Source organism: Peromyscus leucopus, chromosome 13 (assembly GCF_004664715.2).
Source record: "Peromyscus leucopus breed LL Stock chromosome 13, UCI_PerLeu_2.1, whole genome shotgun sequence".
Classification (NCBI taxonomy): Eukaryota; Metazoa; Chordata; class Mammalia; order Rodentia; family Cricetidae; genus Peromyscus; species Peromyscus leucopus.
Window position 1 is genome coordinate 3807534 of NC_051074.1, and position 12019 is coordinate 3819552.

The 12019-nt window shown below is 46.8% G+C and overlaps 1 protein-coding gene across 4 annotated transcripts in view; it reads left to right on the forward strand.

The window, feature by feature from the left end:
- The window catches only part of Eif4e2 (eukaryotic translation initiation factor 4E family member 2), a 29963-nt gene that overhangs the window by 7825 nt on the left and 10119 nt on the right, over positions 1 to 12019 (forward strand). For 2 of the 4 annotated variants that reach the window (XM_028876252.2, XM_037210053.1), the window contains 5 exons: positions 1381 to 1515; positions 6143 to 6247; positions 7821 to 7973; positions 8058 to 8194; positions 9740 to 10002. In XM_028876252.2, coding sequence (XP_028732085.1) covers positions 1381 to 1515; positions 6143 to 6247; positions 7821 to 7973; positions 8058 to 8194; positions 9740 to 9812 — 603 coding nt within the window. In that variant the 3' untranslated portion in view covers positions 9813 to 10002. Of the gene's footprint in view, positions 1 to 1380; positions 1516 to 6142; positions 6248 to 7820; positions 7974 to 8057; positions 8195 to 9739; positions 10003 to 12019 lie in introns of those variants that run through there. The other 2 variants (XM_028876254.2, XM_028876255.2) reach the window with 1 other exon arrangement.

The window sequence follows — 12019 nt, forward strand, 5'->3', positions numbered from 1 at the left end:
TAGAATGACAAGGGTGAGGGAGCCTGTGGATGAAGGAGCTCATGTTCACTGAGCACTCACTCTGTGTTGGGCCATACCCAAGCACTCTGTGCTTCTAGTTCATTTGTTCTTCACAGTGACCCTCTGAGGTGGTTATTGTTATTTCCTCCACCTTGCAGATAGGGAGCTGAGGCACAAGCGGGTTAAGCGACCTGTCAGTCTTTTGTGATGAATGCTGAGGGGCAGTACTTGGAGTGGGCACGTGTTGAGATAATGAATGCCCATGGTATTAGAAGAAAGGCAGAAAGTTGTGTCACAGCAACATAAAATCATCTAACCGCTAAAGGATGTACTATGAGCAGACTCTACCGCACTCAAGTAATTGAGATTATCTTCAGTTGTGGATGTGGGAAGGAATTCCTCCCCTTTTTGGGGGGTGTTCAAGACAGGGTTCTTCTGTGTAGCCATGGCTGGCCAGGAACTTAGTTTGTCGACCAAGGTGGCCTCCCTATGTAGATCTGTCTGCCCCTCCCTCCCAGTGCTGGAATTAAGGGTTTGTACCACCATGTTTAGTAGGTGTGACGCTGTAAAATGTTTAGTAGGAGCCGAGCAGTAGCCCTTAATCCCAGCACTTGGGAAACGTGGGGGGGGGGGTCGGCAGGCGGATCTCTGAGTTCAAGGCCAGCCTGGTGTACAGAACAACTTCCAGGACAGAGTCCAAAGCTACACAGAGAAACCCTGTCTCAAAAAAAAAAAAGAAAAGAAAAGAAAAAAAAAAAAGTGTGTGTCTTAGGAATTAGAGAAATGGCTGATCAGATGCAAACCTGATGATCTGAGTTCAGTCCTTGGATCCCACAGTGGGAAGGGAAGACCAAACCCTGAAAGTTGTCCTCTGACCTCCACACACGCACCATGGCATGCATATTCCCACATTCTGTCTTTTGCACGTATACATTATAATGATAATCATAATTTAAAAAACAAGGTGCTGGCCGGGTAGTTTTGGTGCACGCCTTTTATCCCAGCACTCGGGAGGCAGAGCCAGGTGGGTCTCTGTGAATTTGAGGCCAGCCTGGTCTACAGAGTGAGATCCAGGACAGGCACCAAAGCTCCACAGAGAAACCTTGTCTCGAAAAACAAACAAAAAAGAGGTGCTGAAGAGATGATTTAGTAGTTAAGAGTACTTGCACTTCTTACAGAAGACCAGAGTTTGGTTCTCAACACCCATGCCAGATAGTTACAAGCCCTCTTCTGGCCTCTGCAAGCACCCACATGCATACATGCGTGTGTGCATATATACACGCACAAATTAAAAAATAAATAAATAGATTTTATAAAAAGGGCAGTAGGGTCAATGTTTGTGACAATGCCATGAACTAACTTACCTTCCTTACTTCCCAGGCTGTTGTCCCTGGACCAGCAGAACATCCCCTGCAGTACAACTACACCTTTTGGTACTCGAGGAGAACCCCCGGCCGTCCCACCAGCTCACAGAGCTACGAGCAGAACATCAAGCAGATTGGCACCTTTGCCTCTGTGAGTGCTTAGTCTGGTGGGCTGTGCCTTGGCATGGCGCTCACACCTGCATTCTGTCTCTGCTGGTTTCCTCACTTGACTGGCTTACGCTCCCGAGGTCATGTTTGTTCAACTCCCAGGGTTATTAGCAGACATCCATTGGTAGCATTTAGGTAATCTAAGTATGGGAATGGTAGTTTTGATCAGAAAGGCATAATACAAAAATAAAAACGGGTTTGGGTTTGAGGTTTTTTATTTTATTGAGTCCTTATATACAGAGTGTCATAAGAGAGACACAGTTTTTTTTTTTTTTATATGATACCTGTCCTCATGAAATTGAATTCTGATAAATTTGTGGATGTCATCAATACCACAGCCCACCCTTCCCTTCCATCCTGGTTCTATATACATTTGTAAATTCAGAGACCCTGACTACATACAACTAACACCAGTGTGTCATGTTCAACAAAGATTTTCCTGCACCACTGTATGCTCTTATGTTCAGTCTGCAGAATCAGTTTTCTGAGAGTGGGTCTTGCTGTGGAACCCAGCTGGCCTGGAGCTTGCCATAGTCCTGTCTGGAATGCTGGGATTACAGATGTGAGCTACCACACCCAGTTTATTCATTTATTTCTAACACAGACACCATCAGAGAAGTTTGATTATCTGCTGTGTGGGAATGTTAGACTAGTTTTCAAGTACAGTGGCAGCTGTGGTGTTAGGAACAACTGATTAAACATTAGGAGGATCAGAGAAGGAACTGGGAAAGACATTTTCATTCAGGGTTCTGTTAAACTACTTTGGAATAACTGATTATGCCTTGTATTTTTCTATCCTATATAGAAAAAATGTAAAAAAAGAAATGTGAGTTTACCTCAAGGAAACGGGGAGGGGGTATGTTTTGTTTTCTTATGGCATTAAGAGGTTTGCCACCAACACCCTCAGTATTCACTGAACAAATGATAGAGCCTAAAGTTTGCTGTCATAATCCATGACATTAAGAAATGGCCTGTGGCCAGGCGGTGGTGGCACATGTCTTTAATCCCGGCACTCAGGAGGCAGAGGCAGTTGGATCTCTGAGTTGGAGGCCAGCCAGGTGTACAGAGCGATCTCCAGGACAGCCAGGGCTACACAGAGAAACCCCGTTTCATTGGAAAACCTAAGAGAAAGAAGGAAAGAAATGGCCTCCCAGAGAAGTAATGATGACATGAATTCTTTTTTAAATCCAAAGCAATAGTTCTGTGTTTGGGGTTTTGATTGTTTTGTTCTTTTTTTTTTTTTTTTTTTTTTTTTTTTTTTTGCTTGTTTGTTTTTCGAGACTGTTTCTCTGTGAAACAGTTCTGCCTGTCCTGGATCTCACTCTGTAGACCAGGCTGGCCTCGAACTCACAGAGATCTGCCTGCCTCTGCTTCCCAAGTGCTGGGATTAAAGTCATGTGCCATCACCGCCCGACTTCAGTGTTTTTTTTTTTCAAAGTTTCTTGTCTTCTTTTTCTTTCCCCCCCTTTCCTCTCCTCACCCTCCCCCACTCCTTTCTGAGACAGAGTCTCACTATGCCTAGAAGTCACTATGTAGACCAGGCTGGCCTGAACTCACCAAGGTCTTCCTGCCTCTGCCACCACATCTGTCCTAAAGATCTATTTTTTTTACTTTTGTTTATGTGTATATATGCACCCATGCTTGTGGGTCCCCTCAGAGGCCAGAAGAGGGCATTGGATTCCCTAGAACCAGAATTACAGGTGGTATGAGCCTTTTTTTTTTTTTTTTTTTTAAGATTTATTTATTTTTTGTATATGAGTGCTCTATGTGCATGTACAGATCCCACTATAGATGGTTGTGAGCCACCATGTGGTTGCTGAGAGCAGAGCTCAGGCCCTCTGGAAGAGCAGCCAGTACTCTTAACCGCTGAGCCACCTCTCCAGTCTGGTAGGAGCCTCTTGTTGTGGGTGCTGGGGATCAAACTCCAGTCGTCTGGAAGCACACAGCAAATACTCTTCACCACTGAGTCATCTCTCCAGCCCCAAAAGATGTCTTTTCAAAAGTTCCACTTCAAGCCAAAAACCCTGTTGGCTGACTCAGAACAGAGGCTCAGAAAGGACCTCTCAGAGCCGTTACAGCTCCTTTTCTCATACACTGGAGAAGATGGAATCCATCCAGCACAGGGCCAGAGGCCGGCACAGGGTGTGATTTTGTTTGTTTTGAGACAAGGTCTTGCTAGACCTTAGTCTGGCTTGGAACTTGTGAATCTCTTGCCTTAGCAGCTTCCTGAGAAAGCCACCCGAAAGCCACATTCTCAGCACTAGACTTCTGCTCTTACAGAGGACTCCCCCAGCACCCATGTCAGGCGGCTCACAACTTCCTGTAATGCCAGCTCCAGGGATCCCACACCTTCTGGCCTTGCGGGCATGTGCACAAGTGTACAGACACACAGAGACACACACATAATTAAAAATAAACTGTAACTAGAGTTTTTCTGCCTTGCCCATAGTCAGGACAAATCTCTCTCATCCACCAGTCCCACAGCCACTCAGACCCAACCAAGTAAACATAGAGACTTATATTGCTTACAAACTGTATGGCCGTGGCAGGCTTCTTGCTAACTGTTTTCATAGCTTAAATTAATCCATTTCCATAAATCTATACCTTGCCACATGGCTCATGGCTTACCAGCATCTTCACATGTTGCTTGTCCTGTCGGCAGCTGGCAGTGACTCCTGCCTTCCTGTTCTTTCTTTTCTCCTCTCTATTAGTCCCGCCTATACTTCCTGCCTAGCCACTGGCCAATCAGTGTTTTATTTATTGACCAATCAGAGCAACACATTTGTCATACAGAACATCCCACAGCAATAAATCTTGTTTAAAACAAGACATCTTTCAAAGTTTAGATCCCCCTGATCTGGTGCTACAGTCAGTTGTAGGTTGCTTGATGTGAGTGCTGGGAATTGAATTTAGCTCCTTAGGAAGAACAGTGTGTACTTTTAACCACTGAGATCTTTCTCCAGCCCCTTAATGCTATTTCTTAAGCTGTTTATTTTATCTCTCTCGTGGCTTGGATACAAATTTGTATATTGTGCCTGAGGTAAGATCTGGAGACCTAACCATCAAATGATTCTTGCCTAAGGAATTAATATATTTTGTCCTCACTATACCCCTCTATTCCTAGTTCATAATAAGCCTTGGTTCTCATGAGCTTAGTTTTCTCAATTGTTAGGGTGGGTAAAAGTTTAGATTACTCCTCACTGTATATGTATGACCACTTAATATTCCAAATTACTGTATGTACAGATAGGCCTAGCAGTTGCAGAGACGAGGTACTGCATCCAAATCCTGTAGATGGCATTAGTTTCTGACTTTGAAAGGTATAGGACATTTCACATGTTCTGTTCTGGAGGGCAGCTGGAGAGAACTATTTCTGTGATAGGAGGTCAGTTTCTCTTGCTGTCTGGATTTAACAGGGGTCCGAGACTCTGCCAGTGTCTGTGTTCTGCTCCACAGTCTTGTTGAGAGTGGTGTTGACCGTTAGCAGTAGTTACTCCTGCTCCATGTCTCTACTCCTAAGGTACCTCTTTACTGCTAGTGCCCGCAGGTGTCCTCTGTAGATCACAGGGACCAGAGTGATGATGGTGAGCTTGGGGTGTGGTGTTGTTCTGTTCATAGTGTGTGTACACCTGCTAAGTGTCTACAGCAGAGGGCATCAGACCCCCTGGTGTTGTGTTTATAGGCAGTTGTGAGCCACTCAGTATGGGTGCTAGGAGCTGAACTCAGGTCCTTTGGGAAGAGCAGCAAGTCTTCTTAACCACCAAGTGTCTGGATTCCCAGCCCTTTGTTTGTTGGTTGTTTTTGAAGCAGCGTCTCACAGTGTAGCTCTGTCTGGGTGATCCCAATCCCCTAGTTCCTGAATACTGGAATTATAAGTGTATAAACACATTGGAAAAAAATAGAAATCTAGTTTTCTTCAGAAATTTAAGGTAAATCAAGGAGAAACATAATCTTTCCAGCTGAGAGGAGGGCTAGAAACCCTAGCCCTAGGCCAGCCTGGGCTACAGTGAGAGAGCCTGTTTGAATAAAAAGAAAAAAGTTAGATTTGGCTAAATGAGTATATGCAGGCACAGTCCTGTGGTGCTGATATACCTCAGACAGAAGGGTTTCAGTTGTGCAAAGAGCAGATGCTGGTGGGAGGTGATGTAGTCACAGGCCACAGTGACTTTCACCTCTTCAAAGAAGGAATTAAACCTATGGTGGTTGTGAGCTGCCATGTACATGCTAGGAATTGAATCTAGGTCCTCTGGAAGGTCAGCCAGTGTACTTGACCCCGAGCCAGCCCTTCAGCTCCAGAGTTTATCCTTGTGGTCCAAGTGTTGTATGTTGTATTTTTGTTTTGTTTTGCTTTTGTTTTTCCCTTTGATTAAACGGTATTAGTCAGACATAGTAGTGCATACTTATATAAGAAACCTTTCTCAAACCAAATAAAATATATGATAGAGTTTTTTCTAATATGCTCTTCTTTCTACCTTGCTCCAAATGAAATGTGTCTCCTAAAGAAGATAGCTGAGGCAGGGTGCCTCCCGTGTCTTGTTCTCAGTAACACAGCTTTGTGTACATTCAAAGAAGAGATAAAGTTCTTGTACTCTTGGCTCTTATTTCTGCAGGTGGAGCAGTTCTGGAAGTTTTACAGCCACATGGTACGTCCTGGGGACCTGACAGGCCACAGTGACTTTCATCTCTTCAAAGAAGGAATTAAACCTATGTGGGAGGTGAGGACTGAGGCCTCTGACTGCTTTTGAGAGCAGATGATGTGTTTTCTCTTTTCTTTCTTGCTTTTTTTTAATGTAAGCCCTACCAGGATTAAAACAGTTGTGAAGTTTTCTCTCAAAGCTGTAGCACTATTGATAAATCTTGGGAGTCTGTACCCCTAGGGAAGGGCTATGGCTGTAGGTGGCTTTAAAGATGGCGCTGTTTTAGTTACTGCTGTGTTGCTATAAGAGACACTGTGACCAAAGCAACATGAGACAAAAATGTTCATCTGGGGCTGGCTTTCAGTTTCACAGGTTTAGTCCATTATCATGGCGAGGAGCGTGATGGCATGCAGGAGGGGCTGGAGCAGTAGCTAAATATCCTGATCCATAGGCAGAGAGAGAGAGAGACTCTGGGCTTGGCATGGGCTTTTGAAACCCCAGCACCCCACCAACCTTACACTTACACAACACACTTACTCTAACAAAGCCACACCTCTTAATCCTTCTAATCCTTTCAAGTAGTGCCCCGCCCTGGTGCCTGTGAATCAGATCTGTGAGCCTATGGGGGGAGGCATTCTTATTCAGACCATCGTAGATGCTGTCCCTTAAATGGTGTTATTACAGGGTAGAAAGCTTTTTAAATGTCCTGTTCCCATAGAACTCATGCCTGTGTGTATGTGGACATGTAATGCATTTGCTTAGTAGATAGAGGGTTAAAGAAATAGGAAAAAAACCTGAAGAGTAACAGAAAACCCAGCCGTGAGCTCTGTGATTTCTTTTCAGAGCTGTTACTCAACTGCACTTTTGTGCACCACATGCTCCAGTGCCAGAGCAGTTTCCTAAACGTTGTAGATGTCAAACCCTTCACTTGGATACAGTCAGCCCTGTTCACATACCCCTGGCTGCAGCTGCCTTCCTCCCAGTGCTCTCCACATCCTCACCTGCTGCACATGGGAAGTGTTTCTGAGGTTTCTAGCCATGTGCTCTCTCTCTCACCGTCTTTTGTTACAGTAGCACTGTTATGGTAGTGCTCAGTAGACTGTGTGACTGTGATTAATTGGTTGTCTGTCTCCTCTACTAAGTTGTTAAGATCTGAGCCTCTGTCTCTGTACTTGGTGACAGTCAGCTTTTAACAAATGGTGATTATGGTCTGTGTTTGAAATGTGACATTATTTTACTTTGATTCCTAAAATAGTTCTGGTAAAAGTGGATTCTTTTGCTGGGCGGTGGTGGCGCACGCCTTTAATCCCAGCTCTTGGGAGGCAGAGGCAGGTGGATCTCTGTGAGTTCGAGGCCATCCTGGTCTACAGAGCGAGCTCCAGGACAGGCACCAAAACTACACAGAGAAACCCTGTCTGGTGGGGGGGGGGGAGAAGTGGATTCTTTTTAAAACATCTATTTATTTAAAAAAAAAAATGATGTAGATCAAGGACAAGGATGCCTGCCCTTTTTTGTCCTGTTTCTTCTCTCAGTAACATTGAAATGCGGTTGAGTTGGAAGGTCACCGGACTTCCCTGCTCTTGAGACGTGTTTGGTATTCAGAGCTGACGGACGCTGTGGACCAGTATTGACGCTTTCTGTCTTCCTGTAGGACGATGCAAACAAAAACGGCGGCAAGTGGATCATTCGACTGCGGAAGGGCTTAGCGTCCCGCTGCTGGGAGAATCTCATCCTGGCCATGTTGGGGGAGCAGTTCATGGTTGGGGAGGAGATCTGCGGGGCTGTGGTCTCTGTCCGCTTTCAGGTAAGTCAGCCAGGCCACTGTTCTTTCTTGTGTTGCTGCGGCTGCTTCTGGCTGGTTTGATCATTCACTCTGTTCCTCCCTTAGGAGGACATTATTTCTATATGGAATAAGACTGCCAGCGACCAAGCAACCACAGCCCGAATCCGGGATACTCTTCGGCGCGTGCTTAACCTACCTCCCAACACCATTATGGAATACAAAACTCACACCGACAGCATCAAGTACGTGTTGGGGGGCTTGGGGGGGACAGGTCCCTGAGCTTAGCAGAAGTAGCTCCATAGTTGGGCCCAGGCGCATGTGGTCATACGTGACTTTGACTTGTGGAGTAGAGAAGCAGCAGCCCCTCCAGGGTTTGGCCCTTGGTGAAGTTCTTGTAGTGAGGCTCCAGGGCCTGCTGTGAGGTGTGGGGAGCAGAGAGCCTTCTGCAGAACCCGTTTTCCTGCCTGGGCTGGCTTCATTTACAGGCTGCCTTGTCTTTCCTGTGCTAACCACTGTTTTACAATGAAAGACAAAGCTCTTTCAGAGGTTTTTTCATGGCTGTTTTTAAAGACAATTTCATTGAATAATAAACTCCTCTTCCCTGCCCACCCTGACCCCACCTTTGCATGTCTGTTGAACCTTTTAGCTTTAGTCTGTTTTCTTGTCTTGGGAGATTGACTTCTTCTCAGGGATGGTGACTCCACTTTCTGTGGTAGAGTTGAAGTCTAGAGGAAGCAGGGTGGATGGTGAGAGAGGAGGAGAGGGGAAGTAGAGTCACAGACAAAAGACAGTGAGTGCTGTCCACATTGAGAGTCACTGGTGAGGGCTTGCTCCTTCAGGGACAGGGACAGATGAGCTCAGGTCATGAATAGGTTCTGGGAGTGGCTGCCAGATTGTCTCAGAGGTGGATGGAAAGCCAGCCAGCCAGGAGTCAGGTCTCTTTCTTTATTGTCTCCTGTGGCCCTGAGTCAGTCTGCCTTTGGCAAGTCTCTACAACTCTGCTTCAGGCTCTTCTCCAGCTGTGAGACAGGAGGACAGGAGTAAATAGTAAGGCTGTGGTAAGGCTGGCCTCCTCTTTGCAGCTGAGGGTCCTCAGAGCAAGAAAGCTCTTACAGGACCAAGTAGTTTTGCTGTCATCGTTAGCACAGCGTTGTCCTCATGCCATCCTATTGAAGACCAGTAGTGAGCCAGTGGTTGTGTTCAGCAGCAGGCAGACCACGTGAGACTCTCCCATGCATTCACATGTGATGTTGTGGGTGGATTTGCTTATACCAGCTAGGTGCCAGTTTTTACCTGGGAGTACTGCCATGGGAGTTGGTCTGATAGCAGATGGCTGGCTCTGACTCACTGGAGCCACCAGTACTCATTTGCCATCCATGGCCCTGGTTGCTTGGCTCAGCAATCCTGTATCAGCGCTATTTTTCTTAGAGGAGGACTGTCTTCCGCTCTGCTGCAGGATAGAGGTAGTGTGTGCCCTCCTGCTAGGTTTAGTCCAAGCTCCAAAGGTCTGCATCTCCCTAGGATTCTTGTTTGCTAGGTTCCCATTTCACCTGGTTAGGAAAGGGGAAAGGTAGTCTCCATGAACTCCCCACTGTTCTCCCTTTCTGATACCTGGAGGCGGTTCATCTTGACTTGTAAAATCCCATGAACAAGTCCTTCCGGGACCGAGGAGCCTCTGGGACTCCTGCCCTGCAGTTGTAACACCCTCCTCAAGACCCAGATGCCACTTTCCCTTGCTCCCCTCTCTTTTTCCTCTCCCAACGAGCTACCTTTTGCACTTCCACTAGAATGCCAGGCAGGCTGGGCCCCCAAAGGCTCCTTTTTCAAAACCTCTGGAAGCCGCGATTGAATGTGCCATGACCCTCTCCCTCTCTGGATGGCACCATCATTGAAGCTGGCGTCATCGGAGTCTCTTGTTCTGTTGGCGTGCCACCTGGAAGACCCTTCTGTCCTGGACAAGAGGAACGGAAGAGCATGTTATGCTTTGAGAACAGGCTGACAGCAGCAGCTACAACAACAGCTGAGATCACAAATAAATGGTGCTAAACCAGCTTGTCTCATGCTCTTGCTCTTTATGGTGCATCAAGATGTGGCCTTTGGATTGACTGTCACCATTGTCAAGGGATGGCACACAGACTTCTCCATGCAGGGTCATTCAGGGAATGCAGCTTCATATCCACATGCCTATTGCGTAGTCATATGGTACCTTATTCCTGGACTCTTGTGGTCTGGCATGATGAGGTGACATCTAGCTCTCAAGCCCCTACTGCCTGGTGCTCAAGTTTCCATCCAGTTAGACCGATGGCTAGCCCAGAGTGGCAGCTGAGTTCAGGTCCAGCTTGAAAGTCTCTTACTGTTGGAAAGGGGTGTCCTTGGCTTTCCTTTGCTAACTTCCAGTTGCCTTTAGTTCATAGAAATCTCTTGCTTGGAGCTAAAGCCCTGCTTCTGTCTGTCTGTGGCCGTACATACGTACTTTTTTGCTTTGTGCTAATGGGGTGTTCTCTGTGGTGCCAAAGCTGCTTGGCAGCCTCCTCCCTTTCCTTGCAGAGTAGATTGTCTTCCTCTTTGGTAGTCTTGCTTGGTGAGAGCCCTTCCTTCCTCCCAGCCCAGGGTTACTGTGCCAGGTCTAGGGTGAGAGGTGCCTTCATCTTGGGGGGATTCACCCCTGGGGTAATCTGAATGTACACTGACCTTGTGAGTACTATGGCTTTGCTTATGTGTGTGTGAAGCTTGGCTTTCAGGCCCTTAACCTGCATGGAGAGTTTCAGCAAGCTTTGTTAGCCACCCCCAAAACTAAAAATTAAAAAGTGTTTTTGTGAGCACTGGGTTGCTTGAGTGCGAAGTAACCACGAGATTGGGTTCCAGAGTGCCGTGTCCAATCTGGCAGCAGCACGCTCCTTAATACCAGCTGGCTGACTTAACCCTAGTCTTTGTGTGGCCCAGGAGTCCACAGAAAACACAGTAAGACCTTATGCTCCATGTTCTGGGAGTATTGATGCCAGTGCTGCTTTATCACACTCTCCAAACTGGCTGAAGTGTCTAGAGGAAGATTTGCTGGAATGCAGAAAGCCTGTTGTCTTTTGACACTTGTCAAACATTGGCTTTCTTGGGCCTTCTGCCCTGTCTTTCACTGTGAGATACGTGTGCATTTTAGCTGCACCAGCGAATAAACTTGATGCCACTTTCCAGAGTTAGAGTCTGGCAGCGACTGAGCTGAGAGCCCTTCAGATCCCGGGCACATGCGAGATGTCGGCATGGCTTGGTCTGTTCTTGTGGCTTTTGGTTGAGCCAGTGAACAGCGTCTGCTGAGACTTGAGGAAGCCAGCAGTAATGGTTGTCCCCCAAGTGCTCTGCAGTTGAGGGCTGCTAATTGAGGTAGGGCACATTTTTAGGCATCGCTCAGCTTCTTCATTCAAGCATTCCTCCAGCTTGCTGTGTTTCAGCCAGTTTCTAGACTCCGTCACCTGTTTGTCTTTCCAGCCTTCCCTGGTCACCCTGCCTGGTGCGGTTTCCTGAAGCATCCCTGGGTGAACCCGGAAGTAGTCATTGCCCCACAGACAGGCTACTTTGCCGGGTCCTTGTGCTGCTGACTTCCTAGGAAAGCTTACTCACTTGTGTTTGCGTCTGATCACAGCTCTGGAACTGGCCATGTAGTCCACACTGGCCCCCAACTTCACATCAGACAGAGTGCTGGGATTAGAGGTGTGTGCCACTGTGCCCAGGTCATGCCCAGCCTATGGCTCCTTTTAATGAAGCAGATTTGAGTTTTTGGTTTAGGTTTAGGTTCTTACATTAAATGGCTCACTGCATCCTCTTCACAGACAATTCTAGGGCCACCAGGGCTGTCACAAAGGTAGTTAACCCAGCACTGTCTTGTGAGAAAATTGCTCTTTGAAGTTGCCTCACTGATTCCTTGTGCATCTCTGGTCTGGAATAACAAAAGGACCCTCTTCCCATAATAGAGCACAGTGCTGCAGAAGACTGGTGGGGTTTCTCTGCAGAGTAAGGGAGAGAAGGAGAGAGACAGGCCAAATGTGGAGACTCCTTCACCTGATCTGTTATTGTAT